Raw genomic sequence first — 26,546 nt, forward strand, 5'->3', positions numbered from 1 at the left:
TACAACACTTGCTCATATAGGAGCATAGTGTGACCTGCTGTAGCAATAGCCCTGTGATGAACTGTCATATTCTCAAATAATTACTACTTAATACTCTTATAAAAAAATTGATAAACTGATTCAAACCAAGAGATTTAACAATTCCTAATGTCAAGAACAATTCAAATATATTTGTGCATGTTAACTGTAAACATGATTAAGCTATGTCAAAATTATGTTTGTATTTTTCTCTTCATCGACATGCAAAGGTGTTAAAGACTGAATGTTTTCAAGATACACTAGTGTTCGTGGTTCATATTTTACAACAGAAAATTGCAGACTAACCCATCCACTCCCTCTCACTTCTCATCCAAAAACATATAACTCAAATTAGTAGTTAGTTGTATACCTGCTTTTGTTTCTTCGATATTGCTTGAATTGTAACCATCTGTTGATATATGTAAATTACACTTTGATTGTTCATAATTGACTAATGTGGTGAGCTTTTCTACTTAAATATATTACAATGGCTCACATGCTCTTTTTCCTTAATGAGAGGGACTTCAATGCAACCCTAAAGCAAACAACACAAGCATGTAAAAAGAATTTGAATGAGGCTAGAGCCGGAAGAAGAAAAAGACCCGCAAACCCTACAAAGATTGAAACCTATTAAATAATCATTTTGTAAAGGTCATGATGGGGATGCCCCCGTTGAAGATTGCTTCTTCTGCAGCCTCCCTCTCAGCTGCCTGATCTTTGCTTCCACTCTTGCAGAGAATCCAATCTTTGTTTCTTGTCTTGCTTTAGACCGCTCCCTCGTCCACATGTGTTGATCTTCAATGTCCTTCTTGTAGTACTTGATTTCTTGGATAATGTGATGATCCATGGGATTAAAACACCTTTGAAATGATATGTGGGCAAGATAAGGAAGATTGCACGTAACTGTTACTAGAATCGTTGCTGTCCAATAAATAGGAGCAGGAGCAAGCACTTCAACCAATATTTGGTAGGCAGATTTGGAGAGTCTTGGACCAAGCATGCCATATAAAAAGAGAAAGAGGTACCAACTGGCTATGCTTCCCCACACAAATAGGTGTTGTATCCATGTAAAATGGCTCATTGTCAAGGCAATCTGGCAGTTGACAGCCCAGATGATGCTGGTGAACATTACGGTACCAACAGTAGCCATGTCTGCAGTCTGGCCATTCAGGCGGAATGCTTGGTCATAGAAGATGAGGATAACAAGGAAGAAGATGACTAGGGAGGAGTACAGACCATTCCCCATCCACCCCAGTATTCTATACCAGTCAAAGAACAAATTTTTGGGTCCTTGCTGATATAGTGCAGGAAACTGCATAGAGCTAGTGTGTCAGAGGCTGAGTTATCTAAACATGGATGAAAATATGAAACCCATTAGGCATTTCAATAGAACAAACCTGTAAGCAAACTTCTGATGGAACATCTTGTTCAAAAACTCCAAGTGAAATTACGGGCAACGATGTAAGGACTACATTAAACAATATCATGTACCAGTCATCATAAACCGATTGACCAGAGAAGCCCGCAAAGGCCTCGAAATAGAATATGGTGAGGCCAAATGCTATATTTTTGTAGAAGAAATAACATATCTGGAATGCATAAAGAATCAGTTTAGAAGAGAAATATAGGATAAAAGATACAGAATGCAAAAAAATGTTACATGCACTTCTGTCCCTGCACAGGATGGCAGCACAAGCATGGAAAACATTCAAAATCTGAGAATAACAATCAAGATTCAAGATGAATATACCAATTACCATTTGTGCAATTCTCTTGTAACACCAGTGTCCATGGACTACCAGAAGCCGCTCCAAAAACCGAAATTGAGCAATGGAAAAGTCACTAGCCATCACAGCCTGAAAAGAATGTGCCAGCTTGAGTTCTATAACTTCCACATTGGAAAATACATGTGCTTTCTTGACTTTAGAGATGATGGTAAAAATTAATGAGTTTTAATTAAATAATGCTTCATGATTGATAAAGTGAACATGAACTCCAATCAACAAGTTAGTCAATTAAAATTTGCACTATTTCACATGAATAGAAGCATGCAAATTTTAACATTGATCAGCTGACAATTTCTGAATAGCCCACATTCAAGGCAAAAACTATGAGTCGGACTGAACAAGCTAGAAGATATTCCATTAAACATATGACAAATCACTGTCAAAATTAATAACATAAACATAGTGTTCTTTTAACATTCGTGACTTCATGTAATAGTGCCTCCAAAAAAAGCACTCATGATGGACAGCAGATAGGTTGCACAATAGTGCTGTCCATATTAAATCAGAAATAAGTAAATGCTAAATTTAAACAGATGCCTCTGATATGGTTCTATGCAGTAAAAGAATATAAGAAAATATAAGTCAGAACTTAGAACAATAAAAAAAGAGAAGCTTCTGTTTTTCTCATTTTATAGAGATTAAGGTATATGAAAGTAAAATGAATGATGAAGAAAGCAGAGGTTCACTTCTCTATTGCAATGTCAATACTGATAACAAGAATATCACCAAAAAGGCTTACAAGAAATCTGCTCCAGCATTCAAACATGTAAATATGATAGATTTCCCTGTCACTATCCCCATTCATTTTTTTTTTATTCTTAAGGAAAACATGAAGCCAAATTTTGGTTTGTTTTATAATTATGAAGTATATGGCGTTGCAACTAGAAAACATAAATGTTAAAACCCACTATTTGCAGTTGTGTTTCATAATTATGTTTAAAGAGCTTGATACTGACCTGCATTCCTTCAACCCCACTGATTCCAACACCAATGTCAGCTTCTTGAATCATGCCGACATCATTTGCACCATCACCTATTGCTAAAGTGGTTTTCCCAGTTCCTTCTTTCACTAACCTTGTTACCTGTTGCCAAAAGGTTGAGGGATGAAGACGCAAGCAAACAGTAACATTAACATAGAGCCATGAATGCAGTAGTGTACGATTGTTACTCGAATAATTGTGTAAGAAGTTTGGTGGTTAAGCTCTCGAGTGGAAATGTTGAATTATCGTAATTTTTATGATATCACATCATCGATATGTCATATATAGGTTACTTCAATATTAGGTAAGCTTTTACAAATCGAATCTACGGAGACTACGCAAGTTTACATAGACTCACATGTTTGACAACTTAGATAAGAAGCATCATTTATAGTGATCAACTAATAAAAGTAGTAAAAAAAATTAAATAGAAACCAGAATGATACAAAGAAAAATGGTCCTACCAAGGCCTTTTGCTTGGGAGACACACGGCAGCAAATAACAGACGCACAATCAACAGCTAATGCCAAAAACTGGTGTTTGATATCATCTTCTAAAGCATATGTTAGAGTTTTTCCGTCAATAATTAATGCATGTGCAGCATGTGGGTCCTTCTCCAGCTTCATCAATTGTGAGGCATTGGTGATTTGAGTCAGGATGTTGCCTTTGATTACCTGAGAGGTATGCCTAACATTAGATGAAATCCATGTCAAAATAGTAAAAATTTCTACTCAATCTTAGTGAAATGAATACCTCTTTCCTATCATTGATTACTGAATCTGAACTTGTAGTAGATATACAGATTTGCTTCATACCCTGTCGAAGCAAACTACATGAATATCTGCACCATAGGAAAAAAAAACAATTATCAAACTCGTTTAAATTTGGTAACTTCAAACTTAAAATTGAAAATGCAGATAGTATTATGAAGTTAAATAATTCGCAGTAGGCATACCCAATGTTGATTGCAGTTTCCATCTTATCCCCCGTCAAAACCCAGATCTTTAGACCGGCTTGAGCAAGTTTATCAATGCATTGCGGCACCTAAGAAGGATAAAAAATTGAATGTGATTAAATTATAGGAAAGCAGCAATATATATATATATATATATATATATATATATATATATATATATATATATATATATATATATATATATATATATATATAGACTATAAATAATAAGCCTACCCCTTTCTGCAGCTTGTCTTCCACAGCAGTAGCCCCGACAAGAATCAACTCTCTTTCCATACTATCTGATGCCTTCTCGAGCATTGCCTCTCTGTCAGGCCCAACAGTTGTCTTGGCTTTCTGAAACTCGCTGTTCCAATCAGAATATTCTTGTTCATCAAGAATTCTGTAAGCCAGGGCTAGTGTTCTCAAACCCACTTCTCCATATTCATTCAAATGTCTAGAAGTAGCCTCCAAATACTTCTTTCCATTCTTAGATAATCGATCAAATATGATACTGCACAACCATAAAATAGTTAATGTCAAAGTTTAGAGTGGAAAGCTAAAAGTCTCTCTATGACAACTTTTGGGTTAATGCAAGCTCTTCTTTGGAAGCAGAGAGTTGTTGTAATTATATAGACTATAGTGTGCTAGTACTAGAAATAAGTATAATATAAATACCACAGGTTTGAAGAGGATTTTAGTTTTCTTGTTGAAACCAGGTCTTACTTGATCATTAACCTCATACATTCAGCTGACAGAATAGAAAGAAATCACATTATTAGGCTAACCTGTCAGCTCCTTTGCATAAAAGAATAATGCTTCCCTCCTCATCACGTACAATCACTGACATACGCTTTCTTTTGCTACTAAAATCCAGCAGATTCAATATTTTATACTCTCTGTATAATTCAACCAAAATAAATAAATAAACAAACATGCAGATAAAAATGCCAAGAAATTCAAAAGTAAAATACATAAAAAAAATTAAGAAAAGAAAAAGGAAATGCATAATACAGTTCGTGAATGTCCACCCCACCTTTCAACCACTTGTCCTGAAGCAGAAATTATTTCGCGTACAACAACACTTGATTGGGTTCTTCTATAAAATTCAAAACCAAACTCTCTAGCTGCTATAAGAAAAGCCCCTTCATCGGGTGATTCAGCTTCATAAGTACAACTGTCACTCTCCTCATTAAGCTCAGGAATGGCAGTATGGCAAACTGCCAGTATCCGGAAAAACAACGAAATGACATCAGCATTGGGATCTTTCAACCAGTTTCCATTCATGAGGCGGCTGTCAACAAAACCAAATCCCTTTATGGTAGGCCTTTGATCCTCACCACCCTTAGAAGTAACAACTGGCTCAAGTTCAATTTCTTCAGCTCTTCTAACATTTTCCCGTGGCACTTTACCCTTCTTATGCATGGGGAAATTAGAGACATCCATATCTTCCTCCTCGAGATCAGAAGCCATCTGCTTTGCTGCAGCGAGTTCAACTTCACTGGAACGTACACCATAGGAAGTACCAGCAATGGAGCACTTCAAAAAATCCATCTGATTGCAGGTTAAAGTGCCAGTTTTATCAGAGAGGATGGTGTCTACCTGACCCAACTCTTCATTCAAATTTGACGTTCGTGCTTCGGCAGGAGTCCCAGTTTCTTCATCATACATTTGAAGGTCTTGGTTAATGAAGGTGGCCTGTAATACCTTCACAATCTCAATTGAAACATAAAGAGAGATGGGTATCAAATATCCATATAGAATAAGTGCAGTGATCAGATGGCTCATCCCAGCCAATCCAATTTTCGCAGGATCATACTGATATTCAATATCGTCAGGCCGTATATACCACCACTCTGTGGTCTGGTACTTCGTCTTAGCAACAAATCCTATTGAACTTATAAAGGATATCAATATAAGAACAGTGAAAAGAGTGTATATGATATAATCCATCTTTTTCTCTATTGTGCTTCTTTTTGAAGGGGATTTTGTAGAATTCTGCATGACTTTGCTGTCGTGGCCAGTGAAAATGACCACCCCATAGACATAATCAGTGTTCCTAAGCTTTGAATCTCGGAGGAGAATATGACCAGGATCAAGAGGATAAACCTGACGTTCATATTCAAAATTCCCAACAAAAGTGTACAGATTGGGATTCGGGTCTTCACAACGAATTGTTCCGGCGAAATCCTTAAAAGCTCCATCATTATCAAGGGACAAGGTAGCCTCCAAAGATCTTTTCACCTTCAAGTTGGTCTCTCCGTCCAAATTCATGGTCTCCACATAGCATATCCCATCCTCGTAACTTGAAGACAAGAGAAGCAAGTCAGCTGGAAAAAATTGATCCTTTTCTACTTTTACTATATCTCCCACCATAATTTTCTGCCATGACCTGAGATCAAAAACCCCGTTGCCTCTATGGAGACTAGCTTTCCGGCGATTAACCTTGACATCCTGAAGAAACCTGCGCGAATCCTCCAATGCTTCCTTTGCCATACTAAGCCCCACAACAAAGGCCAAAGGAGCAATCATGCTCACCGAAGTGAAAGGTGAAATTGGAGATGCCGAGAGGCAAGCAGCCAAAAGGAAGTATATGTTGGCAACCCTTCGAAACTGTTCAAACAGTGCCTTAGGTAAAAACATGATAGCATTGTATTTGGTCGTTGATATATTATTCTTGCAGTAAAATAGATTTTTCTTTTCATGAACTTGAGGCTGGTTGCAATACACGGTTCTTGAGTAACCAGGACCTTGAAGTGGATGAGGCACCTCCTCAGCCGTAGTCGGCCGAAGGCAACCAAATGTGTATAGATTACTCCTGCGGAGCCTAGCCCTAATCCTCCTCCCACGTGCCATCTCAGCTCAAGATAGTTATTTTACAGCTCACACAGCCTACTACCAATAAAAGAAACGTAAATATCACCTCTAGGAAAAATCAAACGCCTCCTTCTATCCCCAACTTTGTTTTTTTCTAAAACCTGACCAAAAAATAAACACAAACGGAAATCATTAACTGCAGTACATAAACACCATAACCATTTAATGCATACTAATTAACACAAAATCAGTAAAATGTCAGATTGAACATAACCCAAAACTGAAAAAACATGCTACCGGAACAATAATTCAAAGTTCATCCTAAAAAACAAAAAACAGAAAATGAAGAGGAAATCAAAGCTAAACAGAGATCGATCTTCTGATCCAGTGTTCCATTTCGAAAATCACAACTGAAAAATCGTTAAAACGAAATCAAATTCAGGAACAAACAAACTCATATACACATATCAAGAACTGAAAACAGTTCAAAGAAACAAACATCTTCAGTGCACAATTTCAATTTCAATTTTCAATTTCGATTTCGAAACAAGCTAAATCAACAAAACAAACATAAATGCAGGCAGAGAGAGACGGGGATTCAAAATTGAAGACTGAAACCTTGAAACTCAACTGAAAAGGACAATGATAGAGGCGAAATTATCAAAGAGAATGCAGTAGGAAGAAAAACAATAAATAGAAGAAAAATTGGAACCTGAGAGGAAAGTGAGTAGCGTGTGTGAGGGACGGCGAGAAATAGAAAACGACGATAGAAGAAGCTTGATTATGTGATTTGCAGATTCAAAAAGAAGACAAAGTCTAGAGAGAGAAATTCTGTAGAGAGAGAGAGTGAAAGAGAAAGGGGGCGCGTGTAGTTAAGCGCGAGTGTGAACTGTGTCACTTTCCTTCCACATGAGTTCTAAGCAATTCCCAGAAATTTCCGCTACTCGTTCTTTTTTTTTTCTCTTATAACTGGGATTTAATATTTTTGCAGATTTTTTTCTATGAGAAATTTTCTGCTTCTTTTTCGATTTCTTAGTTGGGTTAGGTGCATTGTTTTGTAAGTTCTTGTGTTTTTTAAGGAAAATATTGTAACACGGTTTTTCTAGCTGGACTCGAGTTCATTTCTCTGGTCAATGCCAAATGGCATAATAACAAAAATGTTGTTTCAAATCTTTAATTTAAAAAAAATATCTAACTTTTTTTATTTGTTCTCTTTTTAAGTAATAAAAAATACGTATAAATTAAGTTTCTCCAAATTTTATCTCAAAGTGGATATTACTAAATTCAATGGGCTTATTAGAATTTTAATCTTTGTAAAAGTTTGAGCTATTATTACTATTTCGTCTATTTAAAATAAGATATTGTTAATTTATATTTTTGGGACACAAGTTAAGGTTACTATTATTAAAAAAATTGTGTAAAATAAAATAAAATTTTAAATTTCAAGAAATCAAATGCACGCATTTTAAAAAAATACTTTTATAAGTGTACCATTAACTTGTGTCCTTGAGGTACATGGTAATATTAACTTTAAAAAATGTAAATTAAATTTATTAAATCAATGTAATTGTGTAGAGATATTTGATTACAATAACACGGATTAGGGATGTCAATAGTTAAGATATGAGTAGAAAATTATAATACTTGTTTTAATATTTGTGGAGTAGAGTATAATCTAATTTATACTCACATGAACATTAATGTATTCGTATCAATATTCGTTTACTCATATTTTTAATAAAAATAATTGATTAATTATAATTTATCATATAATTTTAAATTTTTAATAATACTAAAAAATCTAAGGATATTATTGTTGCATTAAAAAATAAATAAATATTTATATAAAAATGCATATAAAATTAATAATGATATATTTAATAAAGTTATAAAGTAATATTTATATAAAAACACATAAATATATATTATATGAGACGGGGATTAAGGTATTTATACCCATGCTTATACCGTCTTTTTTTAATGTAATTAATATTATAATGTCCGTATTCATTTTATGGGATTTTACCATATCTATTATAAATAAATTTTACAATTATCTATTAGAGATGGATCTAATTGTCATTTATGCATGAAACATCATACTTGTTTATATAAAAGATAAAAAAAAATCATTTATTAAATAATTATATAAAAAATTAAAAGATAAAGAATTCCATTCATAAATTATTAAAAAAAATAAACTCATAATACTTTCATTACATATAGGTATTTGATTGCAGTGGCAGAATTAATCAACAACATCTTATATATATATATATATATATATATATATATATATATATATATATATATATATATATATTATATATATATATATATATATATATATATATATATATATATATATATATATATATATAATATATATATATATATATATATATAAAGGTGAAATTTTCAGTTATTAAATTATTAAATAAAAAATTTAATATAATCGAATAGTAAAAACCAAAAATAAAAAATAGTGGTATAGGTTTGGTCTATATTTTTATTTATTTTTTGTTTATATAAGTATTTATTGATGTAATTTTTTAATGAAGGAGGAGATATTAGTCCGACGTGGCAGGTCCTACAAGTAGAGGCAGGATATAATGGTGCTGTCAGACAATAGGATTCTGGATGAATGTTAGTGGGGCCCACGATGTAGGACGTGGATCAAAAACACTAGTCTACTCTTGTTTTGTTGCAACCCATTTGGGTGGGGCTAAGCTACATAGAGTACAGTACTCATACAGATATGAACCAATTTCAGTACTCATCATTTTGAAAAACGATGTTTGGTTTTTTTGGAAATAAGAAAATGTGAAAATTTTGAACACGTGTACTTTATTGTTTAAAAATAGAATATAACTCAATCATTAATTAACCTAATCTGATCATATTATCTTATATAACTCATTTTGTTTTGACATAATGTTATATATAACTGATTAGGTTGCATTTTATTGAATTTTGTTTTAGGCTACGGTTGGACCTTCGGGTGATTTTTATTTACTTGGTGACTTGAAGTTTTAAAAAAGTAAAATTATTTTAAATAAAATATACAAAATATTATAAAAAAAATATTTTTTGAATTTACTTTTAAATAAATATAATAATTTATAAATACCAACAACTTATTCATATTAATATGTATTTATTAGAGTTATTAAATATTTAATGTATATAATTTATATGTTGATCAAATATTTTATTTATTTAATATATTTAAAAAATAAATATTTTCTTATAATAAATATTTGAAAATTGTTGCTCCGTTGTGGTTCTCCTTCCCTCGTTTTCTTTTCTTGCGCTTTCTTTCGGTTCAACTTTGGCTCCTTGCTCCATCGTGGTTCTCCTTTCCCGGTTTTCTCTGGTGTGAGTGTTCTTCGTTGTCCCATCTGGCTTGTTTTAGGATGTGGTTATTTTTTCTCTTTTGTTGTTTGCCTTTCGTTTCTCTGGTTTCTTTTAGTGTTTCCCAATGGAAACTCAGAAAATAATGGATAAAGAAAAGAGATAGAGATCCGCCATAGATATTTGTACGGTCTCCAACCTTTTTGCTCTGGCTATTCCTACCTTCAACCTTGAAGTTGAACACTCTAACACAAAAAATCAAGATCAACAAAGAAAATTCAGAACTATCCAAAAACCTAAACATTTGGGTGAAGATAATGAGAAAGATGACGATTTCTGTGTTTGGGGTGGTGATGATGATGTTCATGTTGGATTCAAAGATAATCAACTCTTCATCATGGAGAAATTTTCATCAGAAAACTCTTTTCATAAATAATCTCTCTTTTCCAGGCTATTAAGCATTTGGTGTGATCCTATGGGCTTAGCGGTATCAAAAATTGAATAATAGTATAGATGTTAAAAGGATTCTGAAAGGCTCACCCTAGATTTTCATAAATAACTAGTTGGATGTTAAACCTTAGAATTCTGAAGTTCTACCTAAAGATTTGGAATTCAACCTTGTTCCCATTTGGGTCCAAGTTTGGGTATTCCTCACAAGATAAAAACTAGGAATATGGGCACAAAAATAGGTGCTAAATTAGGTCAGGTTATTGAATCAGATCTCTATCAATACCCTAAAAATATACTCCCTCCGTTCCTCTTTAAGTGTCATTTTTTGACTTTTTCCACATAACAAGAAAGATAATCATTATTGTTACTTTTTTAAGAATAATTCTTCTTTTACCTATAATACCCTTAACTATTTATTACATTCATTTTACTTTTTCTCTCTCTGTAATAATTACCTGGGGGTAATTTTGACAAAACATAATAAATACTACCTTGAACTTTGTAAGTGACAATTAAAAAGTAACAAAACTTTTTAAAAAAAGAGACACTTAAAAAGGAACGGAGGGAGTAACTCTTATCAAGGTCAACGTTTTATTTGACATGACTAAACCTCTGAACTCAAGGCCGCATTTAGGAAACCCGAAAGAAGGCACTAACTGGGTGGACTTCAGGTATGAAAAGTTACCAATGTTCTATTTTAACTATGGCATTGTTGGCCACATTGAGGAATTTTTCCCTAAGGAAAATACCAAATTAAATGATCCTAAAGGCAAGAATCCTTTTGGTCTTTGGCTTAGATCTTCTGAGTATGGGAAAAGGATTAAGGATCCCAACGATAGAGCCTATAACAGCAAAACCATGAATTCTCCAAGTTATGGGGATTTTAGCCCCATTCCTGAAGCCATGCTCAAGAAACTTGGGAAATTGCACATCATAGGTAATCAACAAGGAAAAGCAGAGGATATGCAAGGAAGTTCTTCTAAAGTAAAACATTCAGAAGTTAAAGACAACAATTTTCAACAAGGTCAGAGACCAAAGCAACCACTCAAAAGAATATGTCTCATGGATAACTCAAAATTCTCTTCAGAACCAACGATAGGCCTCTTGATAGAGGTCGGCTGAGACATATGAAGATCCTCAGCTGGAACATATGTGGGTTGGGACACCCTCGGCCTATTAGAGCCTTGAAGATTTTGATCAAGTCTTGCCATCATGATATTCTCTTTATATCTGAAGCTAAGTTGCTCTTACAAGATTTTAAAACCATTTGGCATCATCTTTAATTCTACTTAAAAAACTACTTTGTTTGTAACTGTACCACTACTAGTGGTGGCAGATCTATGGGTTTAATTCTCATGTAGTCTAAGGATGTAAATATGTCCATTTTGAATAACAATAATATGTTAATTGATTGTTATGTCTCTTCTTCTGACATTAAGCGCCAAATTAGATTAACTAGTATCTATGGTTATCCTCATCATGATAAAAAAACATATTACATGTACCCTTGTGTCTGATTTATATAAGTCTATTACTAATTTGGATGATTGGATTCTTTGTGGTGATTTTAATATCATTAGTTATGCGTGTGATAAAATGGGTGGTAACTAGATTGACTATTCTCTTGTTAACTCGTTTTTAGACACTTTGAACAAGTGCAAGTTAAATGAACTTAATTTTAATGGTGATCCTTTCACTTGATCTAATAATCAACATGGTGATGACCACATTCAATCTAGAATAGATAAATTCATTGGTTCAAATAATTGGCTTAACAAATTCAGCTATGATTATATGCACCTTCTTAGATATGATTCAAAACATCCTCCTATTTTGTTAAATTTATGGCCTAACAATTTTGACAGACCCAAAAGAAACAACATGAACCTAAATCTCAAGTTTGAGAGAATTTGGACTACTAAGGAGGACAACAACTTCATTGCGGATAAAATTTGGAACTCTTCCATAAGATCTCATAAGGATAAAGCCTTCACTATAATAAATTTTTTTGAAAGGTTATGGTAAAGCGATTTTTGATAACTTAAATCAGAAAGTTAAGGTGGTTATGAAGAACCTCGGGCAGGCTAGGATTCTTTCCTATGATATTGACAACATTCACAACATTACTAGAGGAGAAGAGGTGATGGATAACACCTTAAAATTAGAAGAAGACTAGTGGGGTAAAAGAGCAAACTGTGATTGGCTAAAGAAAGGAGATCGCAATACTAAGTATTTTCATCAAAAGGCTACTCAAAGAAAGGCAAAAAAAGGAATCCTCTATATTCTAGATGAGGATAGAAACTCTTATAACAATGATGATAATATACCCAGAGTTTTTGTGGAGTATTTTTCAACTTTGTTCAAGTCTAATAAAATTGTGGACCATTGAGGGATTCATGAAGCTATGAAAATTATAGTTACTCCAGCCTTGAGGTTAGGTATGCACAAAAAGTTTACACCAGATGAGGTTAGGACTTCCATTTTTCAAATGAAAGGTAATGCTTCTCCGAGGCCTGATGGGTTCCTTGCCTTTTTCTATCAGCACTAATAGGATTTTGTAAGTCCTTCTATTATTAGTATGGCTTTAGACATTCTTAATCATAAAGATAATTTGGATAATCTTAACGAGACTTTCATTTGTATTATTCCTAAATTTAACAACCCTAGCAAGCCTAATGAGTATATACCCATATCTTTTTGTAATGTGGCTCTGAAAATTATGACTAAAACCATTTTTAATAGGACCAAACCTCATTTAAAACCATTCAAACAATATTGTTCTCGCTTTTGAAACCATCCATTATATTAACTGTGATAATAACACTAAGAAAGGCTACATGGGCATAAAACTTGATATGGTTAAGGCATATGATAGGCTTGAGTGGGCTTTTGTATATAAGACTTAAACTGTTATGGGTTTCCCTACTAACCTTATCAATATTATTATGCAAAGTGTTTCTACTATTTATTTCTCTATCCTGATTAATGGCAATTGTTCTAATAGGTTTAAACCTTCTATGGGTATAAGACAAGGGGACCCATTATCCCCGTATCTTTTTATACTCTTTGTTGAGGTCTTTTCTGCTCAATTTTATAAAATCCAAAGCAAGGACTGTATTCATGGTATTCAAATGGCAAAAAAGGCCCCAGCTATATCTCACCTTTTTTTTTGCTGATGATAGTATTATTTTCTGCATGTGCTAATGAAAGTAAAGATAAAGAGCTTAAGAGAGTCATGGGTTTATATCAAGGTTCTTCAGGACAACTAATCAATATGGACATATATATCATGATTTATAGCGAAAAAGAGAAGGGAGGGGACAAAGACATAGTTAAAAATGGTTGCCTTATAAAGTTGATGACAAAATGGGCAAGTATTTGGGCTTACCCACTCAACTTGGTAGATCTAAAAGGATTGATTTCAACTATCTGGTGGATAGGCTTAAAAAGAATCTCAATGGTTGGAAGGAAAAAACCTTATCTTATACTAGTAAAATTGTTCTCATAAAGGCAGTTGCTCAAGCCATACCTACTTATGCTATGGGTGTTTTTAAATTTCCAAATAACACGTGTCAGGAGATGGATATGCTTATTAGGAAGTTGTGGTGGGGTGCAAAGGAAAATGATAGGAAAAATCTTCTGGACTAAATGACAAACTCCTTGCCATAAGAAGGATATAAGTGTGTTAGGATTCAGAGATATGAGCATTTTCAATGATGTTATGTTGGCTACGCAAGGATGGAGGATCATTACTAATCAGAACTCCATATTCACAAATGTCTAAAAGCTAAATATTTCCCTACCAGTAATTTTTGGAATGCCAAAAGTAAGTTAGGGAACAACTACCTCTAGAAGAGTATTAATTAGCTAAAGAGAAGCTTATCAAGGGATGATGCTGGAGAATAGGAAATAGGGAAAAGGTGAGTGTGTGGGATGACCCTTGGATTCCTAATCAAGGTTGGTTTAAATTCCTAACTTGAAGGCATTTGGATCCCAAAGTGCTTTAGGTTAGGGACCTAATTGATAGAAGGAATTCAGTATGGGATCATTCTCTTTTAAAAGATAACTTTGTCCCTTTAATGTTGACATAATTTTTAAGACTCCTAATGGAAAACTAGATGAAGAAGATGTGTTTATGTGGATGGCTACTAAGAGTGGGAACTACACTATCAATTCAGGTTACCATTTGTTCCATGATTATAACTTCATGAATTGACCTCGGACATCTGATCATAATTCAACCGAAGATCAAAACTTTCATTTGACGCCTATTTTACACAATGTTATTCCTGTTAGAGGTAATCTACAAAAAAGAGGCACCTCTTGCCTTTTATTTTTCCATACTTATCTTATTAAAGAATAATATACCAACCACCTTTTCATTGAGTGTGAGAAGACCAAGAAATTTATGGTTTGGTTCTAAATTCACACTAACCTTCTATAACAATAATGATTGGAATATTCAGGATTGGGTGTGGCAAACTATACTAAATAAAGAGAACTATACTATTCAGGAGGTGTTAAGTATCTTATACAGCATCTGGTGGGCTAGGAATAAGCAGGTTTTGTGGAGATTCATATTCCTATTACTAGCATCTTAAATCATGTAGATAACAACATCATAGATAATGCTTATCAGTAGGAGAACATATCTAGTTCTACTCCTAAGTCCAGTTCTTATGTCAGAAATATGAATAACAACATTCACATCAGAGATCATAATGAAGCTGGGAAGACAAAGAGTAAAAGGAAAGGTGAGCACCTGATTGAGCAGGAAATTGAAGTTCAGGCCTATAGGGGGAAAAGTTAGGTTCATCCTAATATCAGTAAAGAAGGAAATAGAGTTATAAACAGGGAGAATTAACTTCACAATTTAGAAGTGATACCAAGGTTAATCACTATGAGAGCATGAATCAAGATGCTGGAAAAGGCAAGGGTACTTATTTGTTTGCCTCTACCGCTGAAGATGACTATAGATTGCAAAAGATTTACAAGTTGTTGAGACTCTCGAACAAAGTGGTGCATCACAAAGGCATTAACTCCAAAAATTGGTACATTGGCGAAACTTTTGGAACAAAGCATAATGTTGAACTAGAGAAGATCAAAGTCAACCAAAATCTCACTAAATCTAGTGATAATATCAGTAATTACTTGTTTAGCTTTGAAAGCACACATTATCTGAAGCATTATAATAGTCAAATATCTCTGAAGAGATCCATCACGATGAAGGGGAGCATGGAAATAACAAGCATAAAGGAATGTTCAGAAGTAATGCTAATAATGGTAACAAAGTTTTGAAGGGTGAGAAGTTTCAATGTAATCTTACTGATCAAAATCAGGTTCGCAACAACGGTAGCAATGACAACCATGAGGCAATGGAATAGGGATGGAAGGGAACTAAAATAAAAATGTGGTTTGGGAAACCCTCGGACTATTAGAGCTTTGAAAATTTTGATCAAGTCTCACCATTCTGATGTTCTCTTTATATCTGAAGCTAAGTTGCTCTTACAAGATTTTTAAAACATTTGGCATCATTTTCAATTCTACTTAGAAAACTACTTTATCTGTGACTGTACCACTACTGGTGGTGGCAGATCTGGGGGTTTAATTCTCATGTGGTATAAGGTTGTGAATTTGTCCATTTGGAATAACAATAATATGTTCATCGATTTTTATATCTCTTCTTTTGACATTGACCACCAAATTAGATTAACCAGTATATTTGGTATCCTCATCATGATAAAAAAAAATCTTAAGTGTACCCTTATGTTTGATTTATATAAGTCTAGTACTAATTTGGATGATTGGATTATTTTTGGTGATTCTAATATCATTAGTTATGTATATGATAAAATGGGTGGTAACCAGATTGAGTATTCTCTTGCTAACTCGTTTTTAGACACTTTGAACAAGTGCAAGTTAAATGAACTTAATTTTAATGGTGATCATTTCACTTGGTCTTATAATCAACTTGGTGATGGCCATATTCAATCTAGAATCGATAAATTCATTGGTTCAGATAATTGGCTTAACAAATTCAACTATGATTATATGCACCTTTTTATATATGATTCTGACCATACTCCTATTTTGTTAAATTTATGGCCTAACAATTTTGGGAGGCCCAAGAGAAACAACAGAAACCTAAATCTCAAGTGTGAGAGAATTTGAACTACTAAGGAGGGCAACAACTTCATTATGGATAAAATTTAGAGCTCTTCCATAAGATTTTAGACGAATAAATCCTTCATTACAATAAAAAAATGAGAGATTGGGGTAAAACAGTTTTTGGTAACTTCAATCAGAAAGTTAAGGTGACTATGGAGAATCTCTAGAAGGTTGGGCTTCTTTCCTATGATACTGAAAATATTCACAACATTATTAAAGCAGAAGAGGAGTTGGATAATGCCTTAAAATAAGAAGAAGTCTGATGGGGTCAAATAGAAAAATGTGCTTGGCTTAAGGAAGGAGATCACAATACTAAATATTTTCATCAAAAGGCTACTTAAAGAAAGGCAAAAAACACTATCCACTATATTCTAGATGAGGGGGGGGAAACTCTTATAACAAGGATGATAGCATAGCCATAATTTTTGTGGAGTATTTTTCAACTCTGTTCAAGTCCAATAGACTTGTGGACCATTGAAGGATTTGTGAAGCTGTGAAAAATAGAGTTACTCCAACCATGAGCTTAGATATGCAAAAAGAGTTTACACCATATGGGGTTAGAACTTCCATTTTTTAAATGAAAGGTAATGCTTCTCCGGGGCCTGATGGGCTCCTGCCTTTTTCTACCAGCACTACTGGGATTCTGTAAGTCCTTCTATTACTAGTATGGCTTTAGACATTCTTAATCATATAGATAATTTGGATAATCTTAATGAGACTTTCATTTGTCTTGTTCCTAAAGTTAACAACCCTAGCAAGTCTAATGAGTATAAATGCATATCTCTTTGTAATGTGGCTCTGAAAATCATCACTAAAACCATTGCTAATAGGATCAAACCTCATTTAGATCATATTATTAGTCCCTTCCAGAGTGCCTTTATTCATAGGAGGTTTATCTCAGACAATATTGTTATTGCTTTTGAAGCCATCCATTCTATTAACTGTAATAATGGTAACATCCAATTTTTAGTAAATTATTTTATTTTAATTCAATTATAATTTTGTGTATTTATTTAACTATTATGTGTGGGTAATTAAATAAATATGGGTGAGAGTGAGGATGTATGATCTTATGGTAGGGTGTGGAGAGTAATTGGGGGAAAAGAGAATAATTAGAATTATTCTATTAATTAAAATAATAATTTGGTTATATTATTGAAATAAAAATAAAGAGAATAAAAAAAACAGAAGTTATAGAGATATTGAGGGCAAGATGAGGATTAGAGAGAAAATGAAGGGGATATTAGTAATAGTCAAATAGAGTACTAGGTTTATAGAGTAAAAAGAGAATTAGTAGGAGGATTTGACACTACTTAAAAAAAAGGTGAAAAGAGGCTAGGGGAGGGAGAAAGTTGAGGCATAAAAGAGCATCCATCGAAAAAGTTTGGAAGAAATTGCAAATGACTTATGCATGAGGAGTAAAGTAGAATAGTCGTTAATCTCCAATAGGGATGATGACTTTGATGAATTTTGTGTTTTCATGAGAAGTTGATATTTTGATGTTTTTATTGGTATTAATTTCGTGTGATTTGATCAAGACTGACCCTGAGCAAGGGCAAGACGATCCTTAGTCCAGAGCCTCTAAATTAAGGAGGTCTTATATATAGCTAATATTATATTAAATAAATTATAAAATAAAAAATAAACATGAATTTCTCAATTATCCAATGGAAACATAACAAATTTGAAAAATGCAACTACTTGGTCCTATAAAGGAGTGAACTCATGACCTTTGCTATTACAAACAACTAATTTTCCAGGAAGCTAACCATTCTATTTAATAAAAAATTGCAACAAGAATATATACTCCATAACTAATTCAGTGTTTAATACATTACTTAATATTTCAACTATTAATGATTAATTAATTTATTTCAACTATAAATTAATTAATATTCTATTAAGTGCTTTAATATTAATATTTCATATTATTTAATAAATTAATTTTTATTTCATATTAATATTTATGGTTGAAATAACTGTTTAATTAACTAATTTTTATTTCACATTATTTAATAATTATTTGATATTATATTATATTTTTATTTTTATTGATATATGAAATAATATTAATATTATTAAATAGTTTATTAAATATTTCAATTATTATATATTAAATAATTAGGTTATATTATTTAAACTATTTAATATTTCAATTATTAATATTTAAGCTATTAATATATCAACTATTTAATTTATTAAATGTTTATTCTATTAAAAAATTACTTTATTAAACACTAAATATCTAGTCCATTAAATATTTAGTATATTGAATAATAATCCATTAACTATTTAGTCCACTAATAATTATTTTATTAAATATTAAATATTTAGTCCATTAAATATTTAGTCTATTAATAATTAATTTATTAAATATTTAGTATATTAAAATCATTTTATTAAAAATTTAATAAATATTAAATATTTAGTATATTAATCATTAATAGACTAGATATTTAATATTTAATAAAATAATTAATAATAGACTAAACATTTAATACAATAAATTGACTAAATATTTAATATTTAATAAAATTAATATTAATAGATTAATATTTTATAGACTAAGTATTTAATATTTAATAAAGTAATTTTTATTAGAATAAATATTTAATAAAATAAATAATTAAAATATTAATAACTAAAATATTAAATAGTTGAAATAATATGACAAAAAAATAATATATAATAGTTTAAATAATTATTAAATAATATAAAATATTAATATTGAAGCACTTAATGGAATATTAAGTGATTTATAATTGAAATAAATTAATTAATCATTAATGATTGAAATATTAAATAATTTATTAAATACTGAATCACTTATGAAATATATATTATTGTTTAAATATCATTTTGAAATGGGGTAGTTGGCCTAATGGTAAAATTGTTGTTTGTAATTCTAGTATCATCATTTTTTTCCTTACACGTGATTTTTTCTTTAATTATTCTCATGTGTTAAAGGATAAGGATACGAACTCATAATTTCTATAGGAATAAAGTCTAACTAACTCTAATTTTCCACCAATACTCATATTTATTTTCATTTCATAACTCGAAACCAACATACCCTAAATGAAATTGAATATTTAATTTTTTTTCTTTCATTTTTTCAATTATTAATTTTTTTAATTGATAAGTTTTCATTTTTTATTTTTTATTTGTAATTTCATTTAGTTAATGAATTTGATTTAAAATAATATTTTGATAAAGACACTTTTTAAGTAATTAGAATATTTAAGTTGTGAGTTTTTTTTATAGTTTAAACAATACTTTAAAATTTTTGTTGTTTGATTTGGTTAATATATAATAACTAATTTTATATATTATTTTTAATTATTAAAATTATACCGATAGAACAATTGTCTGAACTTCATATATACCCTTTTAGGATAATTGTCCACCTTTGTATAGATAGTTGTTTGATTTATTACCAAACATTTAATCTCTTTGTTTTCGGCCCCACCATATAGTGGTACATGCTTCGGCTCCATACATACTGGTCTATGTCATCTTTACTCTTAGGTTTCAAATACCATTCCTTTATAGATTTCAATAATACCGTTATCTTTGATTCCAAAGTATATCCTTCTGTCACTTTTATCAAATCTTTCGATTTCTTTCTATTTTAACTATCTTTCTACTCTACCATTCATTGGTTTTATTGAAATTAATCGAAGAAATCAAACTATGTACCTTTTTTTTACCATTTAAATAATTTTTAATGTTAAAATTCATCTAATCATTCCGCAAACACCCCTAAATAGGAGTATATATTTTGGTTTGATGTGTAGTTTGCATTTAATAGTCTATGGTGCATGTTTGATATGTCGTTTGGTTAGGCGTTATCTTCCTATGACGTTTTTGACGTATAGCTAGCATTTATTGTGCTAGTTTTTGTTTTTTCAAAAATAAATTACAATTAAGAGTAACAATTACCAAAATAAGTTAGACAAACGCACCGATAATTACCAAAATAAATTAGGTATGCTTATTTCACCTCCAAATTAATTTTATTGTTAGAAAGTTTATTTATTAAACAAATATATATATATAGGCAGCTGTATTGACAAAATAGGTTGGAATGAGACGGCATGGGCAGCCATTGCTGCTTAATCTTCATTAGTAAAGACGTGGCTATAGCAAATTAAAATATGCTTCAATTTAAATAATCATTTTATCTTGCATTTATAATACTCACCTAATTAGAAGGACCACATTTACAACGTTCATCAGATTACACATGGGTTTTGGGAGTTTTTAAGTTTTTAAAATGATGGGTTAGTTAGGGTAGAAATTCATCTCTTTTAAATATTATTTATTTGAGTACGATTTCATAAATCAGATTTGATTTCATTCAATTTTATATAATTTAATTTAAATTAATTATTAAATATCTAAATCATAAATTATAATTTTTTATTAATAATAAAAAATATTATAAAATAGTAGTAATATGTTTGATGTAATATATAGTATATAATAAAATTAAAAATAGCGTTACAAAATGAGAATTATCAATTCTAGTTAAAACATATCAATAACAAAAATAAATAGTTTGAGTTAAGATAATATATAATATTAAAAAATATATCAATAAATAATTAATTAACATAATATATTATATTAATAATAAATAAATAAATATTAAAATATATGATTCAATTTGAACTTATTTTAAAAAATCAATCTAAAGTTCGATCCAATCCAAATGATATTCACAAAATAACATCTTTTTCTTTTCAATAACATAGTGATCGAAATTCATCTTATAACTGGATTTCACAAAATAAATATTTAAACATATTCAATAATATTCTTTTTTTTTTGTTGCAATTTTTGGTTTTTTAAAATGATTTATAATTTTTATTTGAATCAGTTTAAATTTAAGCACCTATATTAGTCATTATGGTCTACTGCGTCAAATCCAATAAATTATAGAAAATGGAATATAAGTTTTCAAGATAATTCTTCAAATTTTATATATTTAAAAAAAAATATTACTATTTTAAAAATAATTCTTTCAAAATACTTTTTTTCTCATTTGAAAAGAATCTTTCTTATTAATTTTATATATATATATATATATATATATATATATATATATATATATATATATATATATATATATATATATATATATATATATATATATATATATATATATATATATATAATTCTTAAGGTATGGGAACTCTTGATTGTTTTCTCACAAGATGGGAGAGGAATTTGAGGCGTCTTTCAAGATGACCTTTAGGAGATGCATTTAGAAAATCTTGACTTGTCTAAAGAGTATGCAAAGTCGGCGGAACATGGTTATCTTGTTTCATAGACTTCCTTTGAAAAATCTTTAAAGCAAGTGGAATTTTTCTAACTTTGAGTGAAAATATCAAGGGAACATATTCATCTTGAATAAGAAAGATTGGATGGGAGTCTGATGAATGTCAGGGGTGAGTCAAACTCATAGTTTTTTCTGTCGGGTGCGTATATCAGATTTATCGTTTGTTATAGACTAAATTGTCATGTATATATATTCCAATGATGTATCTTTGGTTACTTATCTTTGTTTATATCGACTATATGTGTTGTCTTTAGTCCCGAATTGACTTTTCTGGAAATTGATTGCCTTTTGAGATCGTGCTCAATTTTTTTATTGGACGTCTCTAAGGAGCGCACTTAGCAAAGGGTCTGCTTCTCTTCCATGTCCCCAAGTTTAGACTTGGTTCGAGGCCAACATATTAGGGACTCACCTCGTGTGCTCTAGAGTGACTATCTACTAAGAGAGGATGAGCCTGACTCACCACTATGTTTGATGGTTTGTTGTATTTATTTTTGTTACTTTGTTGTATGGTTTTAATTGTTTTATTCATACACCTATTTATGACAACACCATTCAGTCATGATTATCCTTTCGTGATCATAAAGAGAAAAATTTATTGAAAAATTTATTAATTTCTTTGGAGAAAATATTGTATGATGATGTGAAGTGGGTTTTACATGCATGAAATAAAAATACTTAACCAATCGAATATGTTGATGCTTATTAATCTTTGGGTTTTAGTAGGGTTTAACACTGTCGACGTTAGGTTGCGATTTCTGCTATCTCCAACAACCATCATACAATAGAAGTTTATATCATACTTGACAAGAGCACTGGTCAATTTCCTTGGTGGTTAAGCACCTTCTCTCCCAGGTGCCCGCTCAAGTAGGCCATGTTAACCTCCATCGCACTTTCTTTATTATTCTCGTCTTGGTTGCATTGTAGGGTTTTATGTATCCTCCGGGCTCCAAATAATTCAATGCATATTGTCACTAGTTCATCATGGACGTTGCAACATTTCATCTTTAGGGGAATTTGAGAAGTCACACCCTTTGACAAAGTGACTCCAAATACAATAGGGACATGAATTGTGATATTCAAAATTTGTGATTAATTTATAAAAAAACTTTTAGTTTTTAAAACCTTTATATTAGTTTCGATGAACACACAAAGAAATGACAGTGGAGTGTTAGAAAGAAGATGGAAATGAAGAGAGATAACCAACATAAATAAAGTAAATAAGTAAAAATAAATATAGAAGAGATAAAAAGAGTGCACTAGAGATTTATATAGGTTCGTCATAACCATTTGGCATACTCATATCCTCAATAGTTTATTCTTGAAAGTTCCACTAAAATTAGACTTAAGTTTTTACAAGATTAGGCCACAAACCTTCAACAACAAACATACAAGGCTTTTTTATGGGATTAACTTAAGAACCTTTACCCAGACTTTTTTTAGGTTTAAATTAATATCTTTAAATATTTTCTAAAGATAATTCACAAGAGAATCACACTTTTGAATAAAGCAAGTTAAATCTTTCAACATAATCCACACTGGTTACAACACAATTCTCACAAGGACTTTTGAGTCTTTTCGCACTATAACAATTCTCGTGAAAAATAATTTTCAAAGGCAGTGAGAGTAGAAGAAAAATAGAGAGATTTCTATCAAAAAAATGTGGAATAAAATGAAATGAGAAGAAACCTCCTTTATATAGAAAATTTTTTATCTCAAAAAATTAAAAAGATCCATAGGCCAATTAATTGATTAAATCGATTTAATCGTGTATTAATATATTAACACACTTTAAAAGGCACAACCTTAATCCAGAAAAGGAAAACTTAAAATGGATATACTGTATGAAGTAATCAATTAAGAGGTATTTCACCTTGCCTTAATTGATTGAACCAACTCCTTAATCGACTAGGTAGTTAGTAAACTTCCCTAACTGATTTGAAACACTTCTTAATCAATTTTATAAATGACTTGATAGGTTTTAAATTTTTCTTATGAATTCAAATAGGGATTGCAAAATATTTGTGTGTGTGTGTGATTGCCTCAGTACTTCAAGACTTACTCTTGAACTTTTACAATTTACACTAATCCTTCTAAGATGATAAATGCATGACCATACGAACTTTAAAACTTTCTCCTCTTTTATACTTTAAGATCCCCTTCTTGATTCAACAAATTATTAGAACTTCAATTGGATTTTTGAATTATTTGACCGATGAGGTTTGAGATATCTTCTTAATCAAATGTTTTCCTCAATATATTACTTAACAATTGATATCAACTATCCATTTGACTAATGTCACAAAGAACTCTTAACATCCAAAGTTTGTTTAACTTATGGATTTATCATATTTAAGAAGCTTCTTGATAATTATCATCAAAACCAACAGAGGATTATACTTGCTAGCACATATATCCATAATAGCGTCTAACTTATTGACAAAAAGTCTGCCAAGACCTATTTGTAGACGATTTTATAAAGAACCACCAGGAACTGCATGTCTACCATCCTAGTATCTCTCCCTTCTCTCAAGGTGACCATCATGTAGATATAACCTTCCATTTAATGCTTGCAGGTTTGATCCATCATATAGTGACAATCTCTCTCTCTCTCTCTCTCTCTCTCTCTAACCCGAGTTTCTTGAAAAGCTTTGCATACATGATGCCATATGAGATTCCACCATAATTAAGGATTCTTGACACATCAAAGTTGTTCATAATTATTGTTAACCAAATGGAATACTTTGTTCAACATACTACTCACTTTTTCACAATCGTAAAACCCGAGGATTGAACTTTCCAGTTTTTCCATCAGAGGTCATACCCCTTTTTACTAACCACAATTTATTTGATGATTCTTCTCTCAACTATTCACTTAGACCAATTCTTTGATATGGGAAGGCCCCATGAGATGAATAAGTATTTCCCCTCAAGTCTTATTCTTCTTTGTTGTTGTTATATTTCCTCTCATTGCTTTCGGTCACAACCAAGATGGTTTTCTTCAGGGATCCTTTTTATCCTCAAGGGATATTTTTTCCCTTGTCGATTTGTCCAACCTCTTGTATTATTTCTACCTTCCACAATCATATTTATGGCCTTCCTCCATAATGTACTGAAGGAGAATTGCCATCCAAGGCGCAGCAAAATTTAAAAATGTCTCCATTTAGTGATCCTTACGAATGGGCATGATCAATGATAGAATCGTTAGCTCTTGTGGCGATCATGAAACGTTGAATGATGACAACATCTCTACTCAGTCCACACGAACGAATTCCTTCAATCGCAGTGCTAGCTATTATGAATGAAGGCTTTGAGTGAGAGAAAGAGAGATACGAAATTCCAACTCTTCAGTTGTGTTGTCTGTCTCAGTTACAATGCTTCTACCCAAGGGTTCTATTTATAGAACCACTTGTGTGAGCTTCAAGCTAAAAAGCCCACTTAAGTGCATTTTGCCCATATCTCATAATATGCCAAAATCACTTAAGTATTTGGTACCTTACCATATTTCGTATTCTACTTAAGGGCACCATACATTATGGTATTCCTCAATTATTCTATCTCTCATCAATCCGTCCTTTGTGTGTGACCCTATAGGTTTTCGCGACGTTGGCAATTATATTAAATCACGTATTTAACATAATAAACAGTGAGCGGTATCTAGCAACACATCACTGCTACCCAAGACACGAAAATGTCATGTGATATGACAAAACCTCCTGTGATAATGATTATGTGTATAATTACCCTTTTGCCCTTATGTCTATATTGAACACAAGGTATAGACCGTGTCATCCTTGTCCAGTTCAATATTGGGCCCATAGACATTTATCCTGTTACGCAGGATGGGCAACACTACGCCAAATAAGGGAAAAGAGGGCGCTTATTTTGGCCTATAACAGCGCTTTTAAGCGCCCTCTAAAGTGGCGTTGGCATAGGTAAAGACATCGCTTTGTTTTCCTGAAGAAAGCGCTGTCTAAAGTGGCCCTTTAAGGGCCACATTATAGTGCGCTTTCAGAAAAAAGCGCCCTCTGGAGTGGTCCATAAAGGGACACCTTAGAGGGCGCTTTCTGGAAAAAACGCCCTCTAAAGTTGTCAATGTAAAGTGTTTAGAGGGCGCTTTCTGGACAAAGCGCCCTCTAAAGTTGTCAATGTAAAGTGTTTAGAGGGCGCTTCCTACAGAAAGCGCCCTCTAAAGTGTTAGTTATTTTAAAAAAATTTGTTTGAAAAACAGTGGATATTTAATTGGTAACCTGTTCGCATGCTGCAAAAGTGTAAAATTCATATTGATTTCATCCTTTAATCCAATGTTATACACCATTAATCCATTGATATATACAACATGAATCCATTTATATACAACATTAATCCTCCATATATACAACATTAATATATGATTCTTTGATCAACAATATACAACAACATATTCATGATATAGTAAAAGTACAACAACAATATACAACATATATACAACAACAGCATACAACAACAACATTCCATACATATATGTACAACAATATACAACCTAGCTATATGATTCTTTGATCAACAATGAATTGACACAATTCATCCTTCATTTCATCCAAATGAGCTCTTGAGTAAGATTTGTATTCCTCAAAGTACTACAATTAAGAGAATAAAACATATTCATGATTTAGTAACAAATTAGATGAAATATC

The 26,546-nt window shown here is 31.6% G+C and overlaps 1 protein-coding gene across 2 annotated transcripts; it reads right to left on the bottom strand.

Annotated features, from left to right (window-relative positions):
• Nucleotides 1-376: 376 nt before the first annotated feature.
• Nucleotides 377-7,682, bottom strand: LOC127087342 (probable phospholipid-transporting ATPase 4). 2 transcript variants are annotated; one of them, XM_051028227.1, is made up of 11 exons: nucleotides 7,270-7,682; nucleotides 4,777-6,718; nucleotides 4,529-4,639; nucleotides 3,978-4,254; nucleotides 3,741-3,829; nucleotides 3,539-3,626; nucleotides 3,250-3,459; nucleotides 2,762-2,887; nucleotides 1,776-1,874; nucleotides 1,416-1,607; nucleotides 377-1,330 (listed from the first exon to the last, which is right to left on the bottom strand). In XM_051028227.1, exons 2-11 carry the CDS (start codon nucleotides 6,594-6,596, stop codon nucleotides 671-673), a joined length of 3,672 nt encoding a protein of 1,223 aa, XP_050884184.1. In that variant the 5' UTR covers nucleotides 6,597-6,718; nucleotides 7,270-7,682; the 3' UTR covers nucleotides 377-670. The 2 variants fall into 2 exon arrangements, with proteins under 2 accessions (XP_050884184.1, XP_050884185.1); XM_051028228.1 differs by having other exon boundaries at nucleotides 7,176-7,682.
• Nucleotides 7,683-26,546: the final 18,864 nt, after the last annotated feature.

The sequence above is a fragment of the Lathyrus oleraceus genome, chromosome 5 (assembly GCF_024323335.1).
Source record: "Lathyrus oleraceus cultivar Zhongwan6 chromosome 5, CAAS_Psat_ZW6_1.0, whole genome shotgun sequence".
Taxonomy (NCBI): Eukaryota; Viridiplantae; Streptophyta; class Magnoliopsida; order Fabales; family Fabaceae; genus Lathyrus; species Lathyrus oleraceus.

What these genes read in the sequence shown, in the direction of transcription:
- LOC127087342 (XM_051028227.1), bottom strand. Translation starts at nt 6,596, where the DNA reads ATGGCACGTGGGAGGAGGATTAGGGCTAGGCTCCGCAGGAGTAATCTA. An exon ending in TTATGCAAAGGAGCTGACAG is followed by an intron (nt 4,255 to 4,528) that starts GTTAGCCTAATA and finishes ATGGTTGTGCAG; the next exon opens with TATCATATTTGATCGATTAT. An exon ending in AAGACAAGCTGCAGAAAGGG is followed by an intron (nt 3,830 to 3,977) that starts GTAGGCTTATTA and finishes TATCCTTCTTAG; the next exon opens with GTGCCGCAATGCATTGATAA.